Source organism: Diospyros lotus, chromosome 14 (genome assembly GCF_014633365.1).
Source record: "Diospyros lotus cultivar Yz01 chromosome 14, ASM1463336v1, whole genome shotgun sequence".
Taxonomy (NCBI): Eukaryota; Viridiplantae; Streptophyta; class Magnoliopsida; order Ericales; family Ebenaceae; genus Diospyros; species Diospyros lotus.
The window spans coordinates 14,951,182-14,975,460 of NC_068351.1; the positions used below are offsets into that span (position 1 = coordinate 14,951,182).

A 24,279-nucleotide genomic window follows, 5' to 3' on the forward strand; every position below is an offset into this window, starting at 1 on the left:
AAAACATACAATCCACTCTCTTTTGGGTGTGAGTTGCCATTATTTACACAAAACTAACAAAATACCGAGACTATAGATGCTTTAATAGTCTCCTAAATTTCTTCTCTATCTACTCAAGTGATGACTAATAAGTAGGGGTGCAAATGAGTTGAGCCAAATCGAGCTGAGTTGAGCTTAGCTTAGCTCGACAAATTTTATCATAGGCTCAAGCTCGATTAGTATAGCACGAGGTCGGGTTGGAATTTATTAAAGTTTTATTTAAAAAAAGTCTAAAAAATTGATGTACAATAAAAATAAATGTTAATCTGATAATCAACCGAACCTAATAATCAACAAATATAAATCGACATGATAATTAAGTAATAATAATTTCATAAATTACAATAAATCTAAAACTTTGCTAAATTACATGATCAACGACAATTCACTCCTAAATTAATTTTTTTTTTATAAGAATTTGGTGTTATTACCATATAAATTCTATAACTTCGCTAAATTATGGAAACGTTTTAATGTGCAGGCAGGCTCCCGTTTTGAGTTTTCACCGCACCGCTATATATTCGGAAACGTTTTGTTTCCAAATTTCCAAGTCTTTCCGCACATACAGAATACGCTGGTCTGCGGTGCAGATACTTACATATATGTGTGTGTGTGTATGTATAAATATTGAGATTGCAAAGCCCTTCAAGCGCCTTCTCCGTCGTCTCCATTACCATCGTGCTCCCGGAGGCTGCGTCGGTAAACCGGGGAATACTCTAGAGCAGTTGCTTTTTCACCTGGATACGAACAAACACTTAAAACCGAAACTTAATAATCAAAAATCCAAAGTTAATCTAGGGTTTGGTTCTGTTGAATTTCTACACCCCCCCGCCCCCAACCCTACCTCAAACGTACATAATACATTAAAGATCGTTCTCTAAATCAATCCTCTTTCTTCCAGCTCGCCGTCCCTCGTAAGGTACGAAATTTTGTTGCTCCATACTCTCTATCCTTGTTTCTAGTAGCGAATCAGTGTATTACATACTAGTCGAGGCAATCGTTTCTTGCACAGTCCAGTTGTGCCAATCACTCTTTGGACGTTTTGGTTCTGGAATACGTGTGATTACAGGAGAGATTTATGAGGTTTTAGGGCTGTGCCCAGGGTTTTTCAGGATGGATGACCTCGAGAGAGCTATTCTTATAAGTTTCGATGAGTCTGGGACTGTGGATTCGGTGCTCAAATCTCGAGCCGTTGCTTATTGTCAACAAATTAAGGAGTCTCCATCGATATGCAGTATATGCATTGAACATCTGTGCCGTTCTAAGTTAGTTCAAGTCCAGTTTTGGTGCTTGCAATGTCTACATGAAGTAATTCGTCTTCGGTTTTCATCCATGAGTGCAGAAGAAAAGTCTTTCATAAGGAAGTCTGTGTTTTCCATGGTTTGTTTTGAGGCTATAGATGAGAATAACCCAGTTAAGGTTTTGGATGGCCCTGCATTTGTGAAGAATAAGCTTGCTCAGGTTTTGGTCACTTTGATTTACTTTGAGTATCCATTGATTTGGCCCACAGTGTTTGTTGATTATCTGCCCCATTTGAGAAAAGGTGCAGTTGTGATAGATATGTTTTGCCGGGTTTTAAATGCTTTGGATGATGAATTAATTAGCTTAGACTACCCTCGAAGTGCTGGGGAGATTGCTGTTGCAGCCCGAGTTAAGGATGCAATGAGGCAGCAGTGTGTAAGCCAGATTGTTAGAACGTGGTATGACATTATCTTGACATATAGAAATTCCAATCCAGAACTATGCTCCATTGTTTTAGATTCTATAAGCAGATACATATCTTGGATTGATATTGGTTTAATTGCAAATGATGCATTTATTCCGCTGTTTTTTGAGCTAGTTTTGGTGGATGGATTGCCCGATCAACTCCGAGCTGCTGCTGTCAGTTGTATCCTGGCAGTAGTTTCCAAGCGTATGGATGAAGAATCCAAACTCAGGCTCTTGCAAACCCTTCAGATAAGTAGGGTGTTTGGTTTGATAACAGAGGATAGTGACTCTGATTTAGTTTCAAAAGTATCAGCACTGCTCACTGGGTATGCCACTGAGGTTCTAGAGTGCTCCAAACGCTTGAATTCTGTGGATGCTGTTGGTGTCTCACTGGAGCTCTTGAATGATGTTTTACCTTCTCTATTTTACGCGATGCAGAACTGTGAAATTGACACAACATTCAGTATTGTGCAGTTTCTATCAAGCTATGTCGCCACAATGAAAAATCTCTCTCCTTTAACAGAGAAACAGCTTTTTCATGTGGGTCAGATATTGGAAGTGATTCGTGCTGAGATTCAATATGATCCCTGTTATCGTGATAATCTTGATAAGCTGGACAAGATTGGGAGAGAAGAGGAAGATAGGATGATGGAGTTTCGGAAGGACTTTTTTGTGCTGCTTCGTAGTGTAGGTCGTGTTGCACCTGAAGTTACTCAGATATTTATCAGGGATTCATTATCTAGTGCTGTTGCATCATCTGCTGATAGAAATGTTGAGGAAGTAGAAGCTGCATTATCCCTCTTCTATGCATATGGAGAGTCGATAAGTGATGAGGCAATGAGATCTGGAAGTGGTATTCTGAGAGAACTAGTGCCAATGCTATTATCTACTAGGTTTCCTTGCCATTCTAGCAGGCTTGTTGCGCTTGTGCATCTGGATACAATTGCAAGATATATGAAGTTTGTTCAGGAGCATACTGAATACATACCTTTAGTTCTAGCTACCTTTCTTGATGAAAGAGGAATACGCCATCCGAATATCAATACCAGCCAACGGGCAAGTTATCTTTTCATGAGGGTAGTAAAATTGCTCAAGGCCAAACTTGTGCCTTTCATAGAGACAATCTTACAGGTATTAAATTGAAATTCTATTTTATGATCATAATTATGAATATTTTGCTTCATTAAATTCCAATGCTTGTATCTCTCTCTTCCTCTATTGATTCCTTGAAATGTATTCTCAGAGTCTGCAAGATACAGTTGCTAATTTTACTAATATGAATTGTACATCAAAAGAGCTTTCTGGATCTGAAGATGGTAGTCATATTTTTGAGGTAATTGGTTCATTACATTTTGCTAAGTATGGTTGAAGTAGAAGGAGTTGTTTTCCATTTGGTTTCAAACTACTTTCTTTTGTTCTTGTTTTGTGTCCACACTTCATAGGCAATTGGCTTGTTAATTGGGATGGAAGATGTACCAGCAGAGAAGCAAACTGAATTTCTTTCAGCATTGCTTACTCCTCTTTGTCAGCAGGTAAATTGTGGTTAGAACAACTATGCAGCATAAGGTGCCATCATTTTATTTTCTTCTTTCTTAAAATCTGTTTCTTTGTTTTCCTTGTGTGTGTGTGGGCGTGTGTTTTGCCTTTTTATTTTTTTTCCTTTTTATTTATTTTATGTTGCATTTTGGGGTGTTCAAAATTCATCTAGCCATTAGATTGACATGAGTTTGATCAGATGTTCTACTAGTTTGGTTTTGAGCAATATGAACTAAAATATTCACACTTAAATCAGGTTGAGGCATCAGTTTTAAATGCCAAAGTTGAAAATCCAGAAGCATCTCCTGGAAAGATTGCAAATATTCAGCAAACAATCATGGCAATCAATGCCCTCAGCAAGGTTCTTGTCCATTCTTTCACATTTTTTTCCCGGAAGGGTATTCTTTCATTCTTACACAATCTATTGGGCGCAAGTCTTGTTCATTTTCCATGTGAAATTCATTCATAGTGATGTTATGGACATTACTATATGATGTGACATCTACAAACCTAGTAGTTATTGAAGTGAAAAGAGGAAAAGGAGTGTTTTTTTTTTTTTTGAAGCTATACCATCAATGTTTCTGAGGGCCCAAGGTCAACTTGCTTCTCTAACTGAGACTGCAGTTTCAAGTTGGGAGGCACATTCATCATTGTTTCTGCAGTCCACTTACTGTTGTAGTGTTTAGAAGTTACAGATTGGGCCTCTTGGCTCTAATTTTTAAGTGGTCAGGATATAGCTATTGTGTGTCTTACTTTGCTACAATGTCCATGTAATCCAGGGCTTCAGCGAACGTCTTGTTACTGCTAGTCGACCCACAATTGGTCTCATGTTTAAGCAGGTTAGTATTTAAGATCAGATCTATCCCTGTTCAACTTACCTGTAGTATTTTTGCTAGGTGACTCATGTGATCTATTCTTTTGTTTCTTTGTAGTTTGTTGGTAAGTTTTGTTGTGTTTTTGGCATTTTTAAGTTAAAACATTGGGGTTTCAGTTTTCTTCTATAATTTTTGCCTGTTTCTTAGGCCTGGTATGTTGTTGTTTTTTCCATAATGTTGGAAACTTCTACAAAGGTGCCACTGAACACACATTGGCTTGTGTTACATGTGCAGATTGTGCATTGTTATTTTAGTAATATGATTATTTTTGAAAGAGACACACTACGACACTTATGTCCATCACATAGACTTGTAGACAAGAAAGTAACTTTGCTGCAACCAATTATGATCTACATAAAATGAATTCATAATTTTTATTCCCTCTTCATCCTTGTACTTCGAGGACACTCATGTTCATCATGTGGCCATATGAAAACAGTGAACAAGTTTGAAAGCAGAGTAACTTTTGGGACCAACAATGAAAATCACAAAAACATGAATTTTTTTGCTTTCCTAGTTTCTCATCCTTTAGGCAATTCTGGAACTTTGAATTCTTAATTCCTTTTTTATTTATTTTATGAATTAATCTTTTGAAAGTAGATTTTTAAAATTTCTGTTCTCTCTTATTTTTCATTAGATAGAATTGGGAAAATATTTTAGCTATTGTGGTACCGGTATACATCTTTGCTGCTAACTAACATTTTCAGATAGCATTAAAATGGGTGTAGTTTTGTTTATACATGAAATTATATCTTTATTTGGTGTTGTGTCATGATGTTATTGCATCCTAATTTATTATAAAAATTTGTTTTGCCATATCTCTGTCTTGTCATATTCATGTTTTTGTCAGTACAATAACACTTAACAGTAGTGTGTTGTATATTCAATCTTCATGTAAAGAAAGGCAAGATGCTTTGAAATTTCATACTGCATAAAGGAATATGGTATCCATTTGGCTGATCTGGTTTGCTAATGATAGCAGATGGACCTAGAAACTATGGAAATGCTGTTCGGGTCCTTCAGGGACTCTGCATAATCTTCAAGTCTTTTCTGCTGATGTTTGTTTTGTTTTCTCTTACTTCAGACATTGGATGTTCTCCTCCAAATTTTGATTGTGTTTCCTAAGGTAGAGCCATTGCGTTGTAAGGTATGATGTCACTGTAAATTGATCTTTCACTGCATTGATTTCACTGTCCCCTATTGCTAGCTATGTACTATTGAGATTAAATTATTCACCCTCTATCCCTTTTTCTATAACAGGTCACATCATTTATTCACCGTATGGTGGAAACTCTAGGAACATCTGTCTTTCCTTATCTCCCTAAGGCATTGGAGCAGTTGCTAGCTGAAAGTGAGGTATAAGTATTATTCATATTTAACCAGTTAAACTTTACTAATTTGTTAATGAATGGTTTAGTGCCTCTGTCCTTCCACCCGTTTTCACCCTATCTGGAGTGTGGGGATTATTGCAGTCTTAAATGACTGAGTTTGGACCTTGTATGTACTGATGATGTCTATTAATGTTTTTGACTTGATTCATTACCATATTAAAATTTGAGGGCATAGTATGTTATGGTTTACAATTAAAGATTTTGTGTCGTGTAATGATTTATGGTCCTTTATTATCAATTACAATTAAAGATTTTGTGTCATGTAATGATTTATGGTCCTTTATTATCAAGTGCAACTTGTGCTTCATTTCAAAAAATGACTAGATCTGGGTATGATTAGGAGCAACATATTGAAACAAAGCATTTCATCTTTCTGTTCTGGATGTTGTTTTACTAGCTTTAAAGAACCTATGCTTGGTAGTCTTCTGTGGTAAGTGAAGCCACTCATTATGATCCAGAAATACATTAGAGAAGAAAAAATGGGGTTATTGAAATTTATATATTTTCTTTTCGTTTCCTTGCAATCAAGCCAAGCAGTAATACTAGGGTAAATATCAGCAAGCAATGAGAATTATCTTAAGATGGAAGAAGGCTTTTGGTATTGTGTCTCTTAAAGAGCAGTTCAATGCATGAAGTAATCGTCTGGCTTCATAGTGTGCCAACTCTAGGAGTGAGATTGTGTTGGTCTGTGTCTCTGTGTTGTTTATTGTATATTGTCCCATTGCATTAGTGTTTTAATTGTACAAAATCAAATTTCTGCAGCCAAAAGATATGGTGTCTTTCCTTGTGTTACTCAATCAGCTGATCTGCAAATTCAAGAGTGCACTCCATGAAATTCTGAAGGATGTGTACCCTGGTATTGCTAATAAGATATTTAATATTCTCCCAAGGGAAGCATTTCCTTCTGGACCTGGAAGCAATGCTGAGGTATGTGAACTTATATACTGGTAACATACTAATACATGCATTTTGTTTGGCATGCGTGTTTGTGGCATGCTCATGTTATACATGCCTTGGGGCATGAAAGCCGTGCAGGCATCTCTATCTGCTGTTTTTTCTTTCCCTAAAGTCTTGAGATTCTAAATATAACTTTTTCTTATGATTATTTAGTAAGATATCCCAAATCAGCAATAATAAAAAAATAGTGTTTGTTTTGTCTTTTATTTATTTTTTTATCATCATATAAATATGCTGTTACAACTGGTCATTAGATGATTTGTTTGAGTTTTCACACACTGGGATTATGTTTTACTTCACCGATGAATAAAAGCACTTAATTTTTGTGTTCTTTCTTAGTGAATGTATTACTAAGAGTCATACATGGGAGATTGCTTTTGCTACCTTGTCATTCTGGGTACAGGTAGGTGCAATTAATGTTATACGTGTTTCTTTACAGCTAGCAAAAATGGTAGGTGCTTTATATTTTGGCAGCATGGCATGTTCGTCATTCATTTTTGTGCTTTGATTTTTTCTGTTTTTCCTTTTTTGTGTCTTTAATAAGTGAACTTTTTGTTTTTGTTTCTCATCTCATACTCATTTCTAGTTGTATCCATAACTGTGTATACCTTATTTTGCTGGTAAGCCCATGCATAACAAATGAAAAATGGTAAAAACTAAAAATATTTCGTACTAGCTTGTATACAGGTGTGGATAGGTTTGTATTATCCATACCAACAAATGCCAGGAATTTTCCGGTGTTACTGGCTTCTATTAGATGTATGTGGTTTTTTAATTTTAAATTTTTATTTAAATTTAGTTTTAAAACACATTAATTAAAAATTCAGCTCCTTTTAAGCAATAAAAAGTGTTCCATATTATTATCTTTGTTTATATTATACATGTTTTATTTTTTGGCATAAAATTAATCTTTTAAATTTAATTTGTAATTGTTGGAAATATAAAATTTCTTTAGCATTGTTAAAAGGGAATCAAAATTTTACAAAAAAAATAAAAAATTCATGAGTTAAAGTTGATCAAGTTTAATTATTAAATAACTATGAGAAACAAGCAAAAAACTTGTATATGTATTTTGATTATGTATATTATATTCAATAATATTGTTATATTCTTATAAAAAAGCTTAATATTAGACATAGTAAAATTAGTTTATCATCATCATCCTTACAAGCCTTAATCCCACAATTTGGGGTTAGCCACATGATTTCTGGCTCTCCAATCTTCTCTATCTGTGCCCATATCCAGGTTTTGTTATATTATATAGGTTAAATTTTGGGGTAAGGAAAAATTCCTGAACTTTGCTCCTTTATCAATTATATAATGAACTTAACTTTTATCAAATATATACTTGAACTTTCATGATTGTAACAATTACATAACATTGTTAAATTTAAACTAACGGAGCAACTTTCCATCCAAAAATTCTATTTTTTATTTTTTTCAAAAATTCATCAAAAAACCAGAAAAATGAGAAAAATCAAAAAAATAATGGTAAATTGACTTAGACCCCTCCATTACTAACTCTGTCACTCAAACCCTAATTAAGTTAAATTAATTTGATAATTAATTAAAATTAAAACTAAATTTAGCCAAGTAAAATAAAAAAAACAAAAAATTAAAGAAGAAAATGCTGAAGAAACCTTTGGGTTGCCTAGCTGAGAACAAGTCTGTTCTTCAGTGTTTTCTGTGTTTAATTTTTTGGTTTAATTTTTTTATTTTGTTTGGTTAAATTTAGTTTTAATTTTACTTAATTACCATTTAATTAATTTAGTTTAACTTAAGTAGGGTTTAAGTGACTGAGTTAGTAATGGAGGGCATCTGAGTGCAATTTACCTTTTTTTTTTAATTTTCTCGTTTCCCTGATTTTTTGATGAATTTTTGTAAAAAAAATTAATTTTTGGATGGAATGTTGCTCTGTTAATTTAAATTTAATGGCATTATAATTGTTACAATTATGAAAGTTAAAGTATATATTTGATAAAAGTTAAAGTTCATTATGCGATTCATACACGGGTAAAGTTCAGAAATTTTTTTTGGTAATATGCCCTAAATTTCTTAAATTTTATATGTAAAAGTATATATATATTTTAAAAATATAGTAAATATAATGACAAATCCAAAATAATACTCTGAAAACTGTACACTGTTTGGTAGGAGATTGATAGTATGGTTGTTTCTGGAAAAGGAAAATAAATACAAAAAGGAAATGGAAGAAGCTCTTTACCTTCATAGTGACAATTTCAGTATTGGACATAGGTTGAGAAAATTTAGTCTGACGTCTTCACAGTTTTTTCCACTTGAGGTATACATTGCATGTGGAAAAAATGAGTGCGATAGACCTTTTTTTTGGGTAGGAAATAATTTTACATCGAACTAGTGAACATGAATTCCAGGTAGGAAATCTCTGCAGTGGAAAAAGATTTCATTTTTTTTTTTAAAGTGCTGGTGATATTGTTATCTTATAAACCTCTCATCATTGTTTCCTTCTTATTATAGGAAATTCTCTGCAATAGGAAATAGATTTCATTTTTTTTGAAGTGCTGGCGATATTGTTATCTTATAAACCTCTCATCATTGTTTCCTTATTGTAGGAAATTCGTGAACTGCAAGAACTTCACCGAACGATGTGCACATTTCTTCATGTGATAAGTACACATGATCTGTCTTCTGTTTTCCTTTCACCCCAAAGTACAGACTACTTGAACCCCATGATGCAATTGCTACTGTATGCAGCTTGCCATCACAAGGAATTCTCTGTAAGAAAGGTGTGTATAACACTTAATAGCTATACATTATAGACTCAAGTTGATACATAGATGCATAAAGATGATAACTGCAATTTGCATATGAACATTGTGGGGGTGAAATTTATATGCACATTTATATATATATATTTCATGAATACATTCCTTAGAGAGCAAACAACTCTAGATAACGCTCTAAATTTTTTTATTTATTACTTCAGCATGTAGAAGATGAAACTCAACAAGCTTATTTTGCTTATTTGTCATGTATGTTATTCTGATTTGCATATTGTATCTTTTGAGTTAACAATTAAGCTCCTCAATTTTGGTGGACCAGTTGCAATACATATTTTGTCAAAGCTTACCAAGTAAACTGGAATGTTTGGACTTTACAACTATTATGTTACATGTATTAGCAAAACATCCTTTTGTATATGTTTTAACCCTTACACAAGGTAGCCAAAATGTGTCTTAACAATGTTGGAACATCTTCAAAACATTGCTATGCTTCTTAAATTAGTAGCGTCAACATATTTGTGGCATTTTTGTTTAGAAAAGGGGGAAAAAAAATGAAATATACTATAGTATTTAATTTCTTTTCACTTGCATTTTCATAGTGTTAATGTGTTATCCAATAAATTATTTATACCATCATCTGCCGTATCTTTATTTTTCCCTAACCATCAATTTCTGTATCTAACTCTTCATTTTATTTTGTTTGTTAGCTTTGTGTACAGACATTTATTAGACTGATCAAAGATTGGTGTAGCAATCTCTACGGTGAAGACAAGGTATTTTTTTGTTACAGTTGCTCACTGATACTCCTCTTTCCAAGTCACTAATTTCCCTCTCTAAGTAATTAAAAATGTTCCAGGTACCTGGTTTCAGGAGCTTTATAGTTGAGATCTTTGCAACAAATTGTTGCCTGTATAGTGTGGTTGACAAGTCCTTTGAGTTTCAAGATGCCAGTACTGTAAGTTTTTCATATACAGAATTGCCAGTTTTTTTGTTAGAGATGTTCAGTGTTTTCAAAAAGCACTAAGCGCAGAAGGCCTATGGAGCTGTGCAAAGTGAAGTTCACGTTTAAGCGAAGTGAAGAGTATAGACTTTTATAAGCATAAAAATATAAAATATTAAAAAAGTAATCTTTTAAAAAACAAAATAAGAATGAGGGCTGCAAATTTAACTAATGACAAGATACCATTTTTCATTTATATTTTATACTTGTTTATAAGTTCATACAATCATAAAAAAAAAGAAAGCATAAGGAAACCCCCCCCCCCCCCCCCCCCTAATTTGGACCTATCTGCAATCAATTCTTAACTTACTACAGTCCCTAAACAATCAATTCTTAATTTAAAATTAATCAACAAACGGTAATTTATAGCAATCAGGAATCAATTATCAATCCCTAATTTGCAACAGTCAAGAATGTATTAGCAAATCCTAATATATACCTAATTGTATGTTTCCATTAATATTTTTTACCCAGTAAATACAGTCGAGTTATTTTTTTTTTGTTTATATATATATATATATATGATTTTATCATATCTTACACAGCTTTTTTTTAGGTAAGGTTTCCATTCAAGCAGCTACATCATTGCAAACATTTAGACAAATCCAACCATTCATATTGTTTGAATGAAAAAAAAAAAAAACCAAGCATATTTCTGAAGCATGCTTTTTTGTGCTTCAAAGCTTAGGTAAAAGCGCAACTTAAGCGTGCTCAGCCCTAAGCATGCTGGCTTTGTGCTTAAAGTGCACCCTTTTTAAACACTGGAGTAGTTGTACCTTGTTGCTGGAGTATCACAGAATTATTCTGTTCCTCTTTTGGAATACCCCCTTGTTTTTCTTCACATATATTTTATAATATATATATATCCCTTCTCTAGCATTAAGGTTTTTTTTTTTTCTTCATTTTTAGTCCCTATAAAACCTTCTTTTAAAAGAATTAATATTGAAAGTCGTAATTACATGTACCGTACTCTCCTTCAAAAAAGAACAAAAAATATTAATAACTACTTGTACTTTTGTGACCAAATAACTTTCTGCATGATCCAAAATTCTGCTTACTGTTTCCTTTTTCTCTCTTTAAAAAGCACAAGTTTTCTTCAACTTGAGACACAGAAGGGCTTATAATATGCTTCCTACCTAAAATAGTGACTTGTGGAGAAGTGTTACTCCAGCTTATAATAGTAATACTGCTGTGACTTCAATATATACACAATCATAGGTAGTCTGCATCAGTAGAAATATATTGGGAGTGCCAGTATCATCCTCAAGGATGGAATAAATGATGATATTTGATGTGGAAAGAGTTGGGCTTTATTAAAAAGATTGTAGTTAGCAAAAAACTAATATTATTCTTGAATGTTTGAAAGCAATTGAAACATTTTTTAGAGCAACACAATATCCTCCTGATCCAAACACTTAAAAGCCTTTCTATGCAGACCACCTCTATTTTATTCGCAAATCTCTTACAGCTTCACAATGTGCACCTAGACATAGGCTCCAATTTCTGTAACATTCTAGGAGTCCAAGTATCATTCTCTAGAATGGAATAAAAGATTGAAAATTGATTTGGAAAGAGTTGGATTTTCTTGATAATATTTGATGAAGCAAAAAAACTAAACTCTGGTTTGAATGTCTAAAAAGCAATTCAATGTTGCTCAAAGTAAAAAATAGTAAAATCACTTAGGTCCTTGGGTATCGACTGATTTTACTGCAATAAAGTAATATTGGTTAGTCCCATAACATAATTCAATTTTGTGGTTGGTGCAATTCAATTGGAAGATTTATCTTTGAAAGCTATGATAGAGTTACAAAGATAAATCCCTTAGGCCTTAATTGATGTATTTGAAGATCTTAAGACCAAGTTTCCAATCAAACAAGGAACATAAGCACTTAAACTACTAAAACTGTTTTATTAAATTTGAATCAAATAATTCTACGAAGGAAGCATCCATAAAATAGGTAGGGATGGCAACTTTTAGTTACTCTATGGGTATTTTACAAATCCGGACTGTTTCAGGTGGGCACGGACTACAGACCTAAAATTTTGTCCAATAGAGTTGATATGGAGAAGAAAAAAAATACTTGCATGGGTATGGATACAGGGCCCAATCTATACTTGATCCACATGCATTAATCAATATATATGTGTATATATATCTATATGTTTTATTTTGATTGGCGTAGTGTCATGCATTATGCATACAAGGTTAGCCCAAGCGGCCTACCTAAACCAAAGCTAGTTGTGGGCTACTAGTTAGGTCCACTCCTACTTTTCCCAGGCAACTTGCAGTTGGGATTTAATTTAGTCAAAATAAAAAAATTAACATTCAACAACAATTCTATTAAACGTTGTAACAATCGCAAATTTCAATGAGAATTTAAGATAAGAAATTATTAAAAAAAAATTAAATTTAAATTGAACTGGTACGAGTATCCTATGGATATCCATTACTTGATCAAGATGGGGATGGGGAACTAAAAGTATATTACCTGATGTGTACAGGTGTTAAGAATGGGATATGAGTAAGGGTATGTGTAGAAAAGGAGGAAGGGAAGCGGTATTCCCGTATGTTTTATTGATACGAATGAAAAATATTTATACAAGAGTTTCCTAAGAATTCTCCTAGTTTTTAGTGATTACATTTCTATTTTATAGGACTAGATTACAACAAAGAAAAAACAAATAAATCTAATCAAGAAAGAAATAAGATAAAGATAAAGTACAAGATAGATAAAATACAAGATAAATAAGGAGAATAGAGAATATATTTTATCACTCCCCCTCAAGCTGGGGAATGGATATCAATCATCCCTAGCTTGCACACCAAGTCTTCAAACCGTTTAGGAGGCAGCCCTTTGGTCAAACAATCAGCCAGCTGTTCTTCCGAAGACACATACGGAATGCAAATCAATCCGGCTTCCAATTTTTCCTTAATAAAATGTTTATCTATCTTCACATGTTTGGTGCGATCATGCTGCACAGGATTATGGGCTATACTTATAGCTGACTTATTATCACAACACAATTTAATTAGCCCATGGCTGAAAATCCTCAAATCTTCCAAAATAATTCGCAATCACAGCAACTCACATAGGCCCATTGCTAGTGCCCGAAATTCTGCTTCCGCACTTGATCGCGCGACTACCCCTTGCTTTTTACTCCTCCAAGAAACCAAATTTCCACCTAAGAAGACACAATAACCTGTGGTAGAACGTCTGTCAACCAAAGACCCTCCATAGTCGGCATCAATGTATTCTGTGATATCCAAATTTGTCCCAGCTTTAAACAAGATTCCTTTACCTGGAGTTGTCTTTAAATAGCACAGATTTCGTTGTACAGCTTGCATATGATCTTCTGTAGGACAATGCATGAACTGACTAACCAAACTTACTGCGAAAGGCAATATCTAGTCTGGTGTGAGATAAGTAGATTTGTCTGCCGACCAATTGTTGATACCTCCCTTTATCCACCGGTTTACCTTGATCACATCGTTTAACATTAAATTCCACTAGAGTACGTGCACCTTTGCCACCTAGCAAACCTGTCTCATGCAATAGATCAAGAATATATTTTCTTTGGGATAAGAAGATACCTGCTTTAGAATAAGCTACCTCTATACCCAAAAAATACTTCAAAATGCCAAGATCTTTAATTTCAAAAGTCTTGGACAAATTATCCTTAAGTTGTACTTGCTCCTCACAGTCGTTTCCAGTGACAATAATATCATTCACATAAACCAAAAGAGCTGTTACCCTTCCCCACAAGAATGCTTAAAGAAAAGAGTGTGATCACCCCTACTTTGAGAATAATCCATATGTCTCATGGCTTTAGAAAAACGATCAAACCAGGCCCGAGGAGATTGTTTAAGGCCATAAAGAGCTTTTCTTAATTTGCATACTTGTCCGGGCAACCCTTTATCAAAGCCAGGAGGAGGTTTCATGAACACCTCTTCCTCTAAATCTCCATGCAAAAAGGCATTTTTTACATCAAATTGGTGCAACTTCCAGCCATAGTGCGTTGCCAGGGCTAATAGGATACGCATAGTTGACATTTTGGCTACCAGAGCAAAAGTTTCTAGGTAATCAATACCATAAGTTTGTGTGTATCCCTTAGCAACTAACCTTGCCTTATACCTTTCTAGGGACCCATCTGCATTATATTTGAGGTTAAAAACCCATCGGCAACCTACGGGCTTGACTCCCTTTGGCTTAGGGACAATGTCCCATGTCTGATTTTTTTCTAAGGCCCTCATCTCCTCTTGCATTGCTTGAACCCAATTCTGATCTTGGAAAGCCTCATTAACTGTCTTAGGAATAGGAATTGTGTCTAAGGAAGTCAGAAAAGCCTTATGATTTGGGGATAAGCGGTGATAGGACATATAATTGGCCAAAGGGTGTTGGGTGCAACTTTTGCTCCCCTTGCGAAGGGCAATTGGTAGATCAAGGTCATTAGTAATTGATGCAGGTAGTGAATTAGATGTGGCAGAATTGGGCTGAGAATCAGAGGGACAACAACGTGAGGTTTCATTACCTAGATTAGGAGAGGAAACTGGTGCTGGAAGAGGTTCTGGAATGGGCCGCTGTTGTTGTGTTCTTCTCTTAAATACATAGGGAGATCCTTTGAATCGAATTAGAGTGGATGGCAGCTGTTCTTCTAGAGGTTCCGGCTGGTTCTGTCCATTTAAGGAAGAGTTAGATGGAGCATGAATCTGCAAATCATGAGAGATTTCCAAAATGGGAAGATCATTATTTATATCAGCCCAAGATATATGTGTATCTTGAATATCAGCACTAGGAGGACCAAAGAATGACTGATTTTCAACAAATGTAACATCTTTGGTCACATAAAATTTTCTAGTAGCAGGGTGATAACACTTATACCCTTTTTGAGTGGGCGAATAACCAAGAAACACACATTTGAGGGCTCGAGGGTCCAGTTTATCCCTATGATGTTTGGATACATGGACAAAAGCAACACAACCAAAAACTCTCAAAGGAAGAGGAGTATGAGAAAACACTGCTGGAAAATAGGTGGACAAGCACTGAATTGGGCTTTGATGTTTTAGAAAAGTAGAAGGAACTTGGTTAATTAGGTAGGCAACAGTCAAAACTGACTTCCCCCAGAAAAACTTAGGGACAGAATGATGTAGTAAGAGAGCTCTAGTAACATTGAGCAAATGTCTCATTTTTCTTTCTGCTACACCATTCTATTGAGGAGTATCAACACATGAAGACACATGAAGAAGTTATGCAAGTGATGATTGAAGTAGTCTCTTGCATTATCAGTTCAGAATTTTTTAATTTTAGACCTAAATTGAGTAGATATCATCTTATAGAAAATAGGCAAGATAGAACTAATAGCAGCCTTATTCTTTAAGAGATAAACCCAAGTTGTTCTTGTACAATCCTCAATAAAGGTAATAAACCACCTAGCCCTAGAACAATTAGGAATTTTAGATGGTCCCCACACATCTGAATGAATCAAAGTAAATGGAAGAGAAGATAAATTGTTACTCACAGGATATGAAACTCTATGATGTTTAGAAAGTTCACACACATCACAATGAAAATTAGAAATGTCCAAATTTCTAAGCATGGTTGGAAACATAGACTGCATAGTACTAATGGCAGGGTGCCCTAAATGACAATGTTGAAGCCAAAAATCATGAATTGAAACAGTTGGTTGAATAGGAGTCAAAGAAGCTGAAGCTGGCTGAGAAGAGTAGGCTGAAAGTATCTCCCCCTTAAGATCAGCACTGCATGTCTTCAGAAAATACAACCCATTCCATTCCTCACCAACTCCAATCTTCTTCCCCATGTCCAGAGCCTGAAATTCACATTTGTTTGGGAAAAAGACAACGCAACAATTTAGATCCTTAGTTAGCTTATGAACAGAAATCAAGTTGCTAGAAAGATTTGGGACATGAAGAACATGTTGCATAGGCAATGAGAAATTAAGATTTACATTACCATGTCCAACTATAGGAATTGTATTACCATTGGCCACCGTTATCTTTTTGGAGCTACTTAGTGGGGTATAGGAATCGAAGACATTTATATCAAAGGCCATATGATCAGTAGCCCTCGAATCCAGAATCCATAGATTATTCCTAATAGTATGTGAGGCAATACTAGATTCAGAATTCAAGCAAATACCTGTTTGGGCCATGGAACAAGAACCACCTTGAATAGTCTTTAGGAAGCTTTTAAGCTTGTTGATTTCTTTAGCATTAAGCTGTTCGGTCATGATAGATGAATCAGTTGTAACTGAATCTGTCTTCTCCAATGTAGTCTCTTTCTCTTTGGCTGCTTGATAGGCTTGAACTTGCTGTCGGGGTTGAAAATTCTAAAGATTCTTCATTCCTCCTACCTTATTCAGTACCGTTTCTTTTCCATGGAGTTTAAAACATGTCTCCCTGGTATGCCTGGGTTTCTTACAAAAAGAACACCATAAACCATCTTTATTTTGAGCTTTAGGATTAAAAACATTCCCACCTTGTTGTGACCTAAACCGAGAAGCATCTTTCTTGTTAGTTGCCATTGCAGATCCCTCAAGCGAAGTCTCATTTAGCATAACAATTCTCCTATACTCCTCACTACGAACAATAGCAAAGACTTCATTTAAAGAAGGAATTTTGTCTTTCCCTAGGACCTGCACCCTTACTTGATCAAAATCAGCATTAAGGCCTACTAAAAATTCAACTACCCTATCTCTTTCAAATATTGCAATTATGGTGGCTGCATCTTCACTACATTTCATCTTGATAATGATCCAACTCAAGCCAATATCCATTCATTTTATTATAGTACTCGATGACAGTTAGAGAACCCTGTTTAGTACCACTTATTTTCATCTTGATATCAAAAATAATCGAGGCATCTTGCACTTTAGAATAAGTACGCTTTGTAGTATCCCAAATCTCCTTAGTCGTAGACAAGAACATGTAATTTTTACTTACCTCAGGGTGCATTGAGCCCCACAACCAAGACATTATCAATGAATCCTCTACTTCCCATGCAGCAAAATTAGGGTCTTTAGCATCTGGACTAGGCTCGGTCAGATGGGCCATCTTTCCTCTTCCTTTCAAGAAAGTCCGCACAAGCTGCGCCCATTGTAAGTAGTTCCTTCCATCAAGCGTATAAGACTGATGTAACCCTGGAAGGTCACTGTTAGACAAACTCCCCATTGACATGTTAGATGAAGCACCGTTCTTTGTCTCAAAAGTGTTCGTCATGGTGAAGACTTAGCAACAGTATCAGTATAAAGAAAAATAAGACAGCAACAGGCAGTTTGACACCAGCAACGGAAGAAGCAAACTGACAGCAACGGAAGCACTCAGCAACAGAAGATTTTGACACCAGGGATGGGCTAGAGAGACGTTGGATATCAGATTTGGAGAAGCCGGAGGCGAAAGGGCCGCGGACGCTCCTTCACGCGCTGGGGTGTGGAGTCGGAGCGAGCTTGAACGGCGGCGCGTGGTGTTCCGGTTGCCGGTGATTTTTCTGGGGTTAGCCGATTTGGAGATGGCAAACCTAATGGTGGTGGTGGTGGTGCAAGGTGATGGCTGGACAGAGGAGTTCCAACTTGAACAGTGCAATGAAGGCACTAAGGTTTACTATATCAGCCTATTAACGAGGCTCTGATACCATGTAGAAAAGGAGGAAGGGAAGCGGTATTCCCATATGTTTTATTTATACGAATGAAAAATATTTATACAAGAGTTTCCTAAGAATTCTCCAAAGAATTTTCCCAGTTTTTAGTGATTACATTCCTATTTTATAGGACTAGATTACAACAAAGAAAAAACAAATAAATCTAATCAAGAAAGAAATAAGATAAAGATAAACTACAAGATAGATAAAATACAAGATAAATAAGGAGAATAGAGAATATATTTTATCAGTATGAGATAAGGTGCACCGTGCCCGTATCGAATCCGTTACCATTCCTAAAAATAATAGAAATCATCAACACAAGATTTGCACGATGTAAAATGTATTTTTTTTTTAAACCTGTACTTGCAAAGTATGAAGAGTGGTATCCTTACATTGGCTTAAGCAAAGGAAAATAATTACTTATGGCTTGAGAAATAAGCAAGCCCAAAGAGGGATTTAGTTAAAATACCAAAAGGATCTAAACTGTATGTACAAACTCCTTTGTGTAGAATAGGAAAATATTGACAAAGTCTGGTTTGGGAATAGTTTGATCTTCTGTTGGATTGTTGAAAATGTGTTTCTAGTTGAACATTTTGCCAGCCTTCTTTTTTTTAAAAAAAAAAAAATTCTTGTATTTTCCACCCATTTGAATGGACCGATTTGAACATCTCTTTCACCATTCAGCAGCTTAAAAGTTAGCTCTCTTAATCTTCAATTTCTGTTGGGTGACTTTTTTTTTGGTTGCAATTTTTCACTTGTTTATTTGGCTTCATCCCCAAATATAATGCATGGCTATTAAACATGCCAAAAACTATCCCATTATGTATCTAAAATAATTGGAGACTCTCCAAGTCTGTAGTAGGTCAAATTAAAGCACAAACAAGCTAAAATAGTGTGGCAATTTTGGTATAAGAACATCATAAACAATAGATGATTGCTCAATGTTCATTAAATATCATGACGTTTGGCAATTATTTTATGTCCTTGCCGTAACTAATGAATCACGAGTTGCTTTGTTGCAACATCTGTCACAATTTTAATCATTAAACAACCTCTCCATCTACAAGCTTAAGGTTTAACATGTGCTTTTAGGTTGCATGGCAACTGGCCGGTTGCTAAATGGTGTCAGAGTGCTCTATGGGGAGCCAATAGGTGGTCTGACTTGCTTTGAGGTTGGAGTTAATTCGGGTGGGAGGGTGTGTTATGTAATCCTACATCATAAAATGCTCTCCACATTGCATTGGTGCAAGGGTGAGAGCAGAGTTAATTTCGTTTTGATGGCAAGGCCTAGTTTGTGAGAAGTAATGCTTTCCACATGGCATGGGTGGGAGCTTCATGTACTGAGTTTCCTCATTTATTCCTTTAAACTAATGAATCATAAAAACAACATTTCATTTCCAAGTGAAATTAATTGTTAAAAACTAATTTAATTTTTAGGATAAAAAGTAATTCAGGCCCATGAAAAGAACTGATATGGTCATGGATCGCTTGGATACCCAAAAAATTTCATTCATTAAAGGTTGTGTCAAACATTCAAAATACACTTGAGATTAATAAGGACCCAAATCTACTGAGTTCTTCACTCATGTTTGATTAATTCTTAACTCATGTTTGATTAATTCTTATTACCTATTCAGAATACCTGATTCTTTTCTAATTTCTGTTGGGTTTTTGTAAGCACCTTCACCTTCTAGGAACGTTACTAATAAATAAAACTAGGGGATTTTTTTTCTCAAAAACCATTCAATTTAAAAATAAAATTCCCCATGTACCTAGCTAGAAGTTCTCAATTCATAATTAGGTTAAGCTTAACCTTCATAAACCTCTAATGGGCCTCACCCTTAACCCTTTTCCATGTTTGTCTCATGAATTTAATAAGGCTGATCTTGCACAACAGGATCGAACCTAAACTTGATAAAAATAATAATGAGCATCCCGTTACTCAATTATAGACACCCAAAGCTTTAATGAACAATTAAAACACTCTTTTAACAAACTGTTAAGACTTTGCTCTTGCTCTGTTTTTTCTGTTCTCTTCCGATTTTTTTTCCTACTACTCATCTCAGGCACAATACAATAACTCAACATATGTATTACATAACCTTGACATGTTTACTTCACCAAAACATTACTACATAGCCAAGTTTACAACCATTGGCATTATTTGCAAAAAAGACAAACACCTTGTTAACTAACATATATCTAAATTTAAGCTTGGTCTTCAACATAATTTTCGAGGTTCATAAACCTGTCTTGGTCTTTCTTCACGAATCATCTTTTGCATCTACATATATATACGTATGTATATGTAAGAAAATACAATTTTAGGGTGAGTTGCACACTTTTCTAACATCTTGCATAAAATTATGACACTAATAGCATTTTCACGTTTAAATGCAACACATCATCTATCGATTGCAATTTCAACATACTTTTCTCATGAAATTGAAAACTAGCACATGCATTGCCATTTTCTACGTCTCTAACAATTAATATGAAGAATAAATCATGCAATCTAGAAGTTCATGTCAATTGATGCTAGTAAAATTATGCTGATACCCTATATCTTTAATAGTAGCTTGAAGAAGAAGCCTCGATAGAACCTAGCTTTCCTTCTCTTCTTCTTCTCTTCTTCCTCTTGTTCACTCTAGGTTCTTCAAGCAGGGACAGCTTTTCCTTGTTAATTTCTCTCCCTTTCGGTTGTTCACTTGACTGATGCGACAAACTTTCAGGTTCATTCTTTTCTCTCTTACTTGGTAATAGCCTAGAACTCCCCCTCTATTTCTTTTCTTTTCTCCTCTACTTCCTGCTCTCAGTTCTTATTCTCTCCTCTTCTTACTCTTTCATTCTCTCAATTTTGTTTTTTTTCCTCCACGCTCTCTGTTTTTCTTCCTCTCTTTCCATGTTTTTCTCTTGGTTTTATTCTCAACTAGCCAAGAACAACCTTCAAATTGCAGTACCTTCTAATTTTTTTCTTTAGTTCTCTCTTCTATCTCACTTTTCCTCTCTTATTTCTACCTCTCTGTTCTTACCTCTTTTCTCCCTATTCTCAGCTAGAACACACACAGCTGTTTCTCAAATTCTTTCCAACTTTTTCTTCTCCCCATCTCACTTTCTGCTTAAGCTTCTGTGCTTGGCCGAGCACCATCAGTTTCTTCCAATTTTTTCTTCCTGACTCTGCTTTTCTCTCCTCACTCCATTCTTTGCTGACCGAGAACTCCAATCTGCAAACCTTATAAATTTTCAAGACAATTCTCTACTTGTCCTAAGGTCATATAAATGCCAACTCATGTTCTCAAATTGATTTATTTTAACACCTCAATTGCTCGATACTGCCCTTTAAACCTCATGGTGACAGATGGCAGAATCAATTCCACTTCTTAAACCATGCAATCGGCCACCACATCTCAGTTTCAAGGAGTAAGAAATTCAGACCCCTAATTGAACTAATTAACCAAATTTTGTTCTATTTCTTCTACTACTTTAATCTCTAACACCACTAAGATCATGAGGTCTTTTATGGACCCAAATAATTATGTCTTGATCCTCCATAGTCATTTCCAACTTACCCTTGATAAATCATGAGCTTATACTGTTATTTTTTGATATTCTGAATTTCTGATACCACTTCAGACTATAACGGTTTTCATGTGGGTTAACTATTTTCAAAATGAACATACCTATGGATTCTCATGAAAATTATAACGTAGCCTATGTCTCAATTTGGGTTATGCATCCTCTCTTTGTCTCAGTTTCATTTTTTGGAACAAAATCTGATCAATGTGCTCGTGGGGCCATCAGTTGACCGAAGCTTCACGTTTGGTCATCTGAACACACCCAATGAGCTAAATTTAACTTCCTCCTATCATGATATGTGCTCTGAACTGGAGGTCATTTTTCCTGCTGTGCAGCTAATGTTTTATTTATTTATTTCTGGTTGCAGGTTGCTTTGTTTGGAGAAATAGTATTAGCACAGAAGGTTATGTATGACAAGTTTGGCAATGATTTTCTCATCCATTTTGTTCCCAAAGTTTTCCCAAATGCACATTGCCCTCAAGATTTGGCAGAGCAATATTGTCAAAAGTTGCAGGTATCATTTTTAGCTCTGATAACAATCTCTCTCTTTCTTTCTTGTAGCTAAATTGGCTGAGTAAAGATGTCAATACAGGTGTAACCTCTGCATGGTGAGGCCCAGTTTGGATCTCTGGAGAGGGTATTAAATTGGATAGAGTGAGAATCATACTCCAACTTTGAGTATTTTACCATCCAGTTTTTGGTCCTTAACTGCAAAGGAGTCATATTAGGTCACATTTTCTCTCCTAGAACCCAAGTTCTATATATTATAACAACAACAACAACAACCATAATCACAAACCTCAATCCCACTTCTTAGATTCTACATATATATATATATTTATATATGTAAAAGATAAAGTTTACCCTCTATCTAACATCTTAAGATTTTAGATGAGGTGGTGGTATGGTACTAGAGCAGGCAAAGGTCCTGGATTCAAACCTCAATGTTGACCTAATATTTAAGTAGTTTCATGTGTTTGGACCTATTATGCAATGTACCTAGCCACACTTGAGGGGACGTGTTAAGGGTAAAATGATAATATAAAACATGAAATTAACCCTGTATTTAGTAGTTTAAGCTTTTAGATGAGATGGTAGTTAACAATTCAACAATATATATAACACAAAAATGCAATGTGTAAGACTAATCCCTTCTGCATTTTCAAGGACAACATGATATCTGAAATAATTTTGTGTTGTTTATTCTATGGCATGATCAAATACAAGAAGGTAAAAACCCTAGAATAGTTAATGTTCAACATGCAAGAAAAGAAGGAAAAGGGTGGGCCAAAAACTAGGAAATAATTCTTGAAAAGAGGAAGACAGTGCGTATCTGGTGGAATCTATTTTTGTGCAACTTAGTCATGGTAAATTCATACAACATGATAGAAAAAATATTACACCTGACTATGATATATCTTAAATCCCTAATCGAATGGCTTACCTGTTTATTTTTTTGACATAAATGTGAAACAGGATGATAAATTTATCCTACCTGAGCCTTGTCCTTCCATGCAGATGTGGCTAAGAGTATTCAAAGTTATGAAAAGTTGTTAAGAGAATGAGTTTTACTTATATAATCAATGAGAGAAAACAAAGATTTACAAGATTTCCTCTCAAAACAATAATGAAAGCCATGAAGCAAGGACAGTTTGAATCTTTATATTTGTAGATCATAAAATTTCGAATGAACAATGGTTTTGTTCTCTCTAACTACACCCTGTTGAGCATAAAAAAGCCACCATCCAAGTCTTCCTCTTCTTTTTTGACAACACACATTGCTTGACATGATAAAGATGGAGAAAACTGAGGCCAGCAGAACCTAATAAGCTCCAATTTGAGGAGCAAGCCCCCAAAAATCCATGCTTGGCATGTTTACTTGAGGACAAGCAATAGCTTATCATAGGACAAATGGAAATGGCTATTTCATGGACAGACACTCATTTAGATTATGTGATGCTTGTTTGCATTTTATAATTGTTCACACATTTTTCAACCTATTTTAAAGCACTAGCATGTTTAGGAATTGTTACAATCCCTCTCTCTACCTGCATCATGTACATTTTGTATGTTGTTATGAATCATATCATACTTTAAGAGTCTATGACTAAGTTTTTCTTGTTCTTCCTCTATGTCTTTTGCTAGATACTTGTTCCATTTTGTTCACTCCTTATAGGAGCCTCTATTTGTAGAGGTGTCAAAAGGGCCGGGCGGCCCGCGGGCCGCCCGGCCCAGCCCGTGACGGGCCGGGTTTTGGCCCGGCCCGTTACTGTTCATACGGGCCGGGCCGAGCCCGGCCCCCATTGGGGGGCCGGGCTGGGCCAAAAAAATTGGGCCCACGGCCCGGCCCGGCCCGTGGCCCGTTGGGCCCTTATGGGCCCGGCCCATGAGGCCCTTATGGGCCAGTAAAGCCCTTACTCATTTTTTTTTTTTAATTTTGTTATTCTTTAGTAATTATTGATATTGGATACTAAAAAATTTAATTTCGCAATATATATAAATAATAACCATCAATTAATTTATTTAAAATTTTTAAGTTAAATTTTTTATATATTTAAATTATAAATAAACATTCTCCTTTTTATATGTACATTATTTTTTATATCAATTCACAAGAAAAATTATAAGGCATATAAAATTTTGAAATATAAAATAATGAAATAATATTTAAAACTTAAGAATTAAGATAGAAAATATTTTAAAAAGAAACAAATTAATTTTTATATATGTATTTTTTTGATATTTATATATGTATATATTATATGTATTATTTTTAAAAAA

At 35.0% G+C, this 24,279-nt stretch overlaps 1 protein-coding gene across 2 annotated transcripts in view; it reads left to right on the plus strand.

Annotated features, from left to right (window-relative positions):
* The first annotated feature begins 576 nt into the window (after window positions 1-576).
* Window positions 577-24,279, plus strand: part of LOC127790095 (exportin-T) — a 31,346-nt gene continuing 7,643 nt past the window's right edge. The window contains exons 1-13 of one of the 2 annotated variants that reach the window (XM_052319379.1): window positions 577-2,877; window positions 2,990-3,079; window positions 3,189-3,278; window positions 3,539-3,643; window positions 4,062-4,121; window positions 5,242-5,304; window positions 5,418-5,513; window positions 6,311-6,475; window positions 9,097-9,270; window positions 9,975-10,040; window positions 10,124-10,222; window positions 21,866-22,012; window positions 22,091-22,152. In XM_052319379.1, the coding sequence (XP_052175339.1) occupies window positions 1,153-2,877; window positions 2,990-3,079; window positions 3,189-3,278; window positions 3,539-3,643; window positions 4,062-4,121; window positions 5,242-5,304; window positions 5,418-5,513; window positions 6,311-6,475; window positions 9,097-9,270; window positions 9,975-10,040; window positions 10,124-10,222; window positions 21,866-22,012; window positions 22,091-22,096 (2,886 nt within the window). In that variant the 5' untranslated portion in view covers window positions 577-1,152 and the 3' untranslated portion in view covers window positions 22,097-22,152. The remainder of the gene's footprint in view (window positions 2,878-2,989; window positions 3,080-3,188; window positions 3,279-3,538; window positions 3,644-4,061; window positions 4,122-5,241; window positions 5,305-5,417; window positions 5,514-6,310; window positions 6,476-9,096; window positions 9,271-9,974; window positions 10,041-10,123; window positions 10,223-21,865; window positions 22,013-22,090; window positions 22,153-24,279) is intronic. The other variant, XM_052319378.1, reaches the window with a different exon arrangement.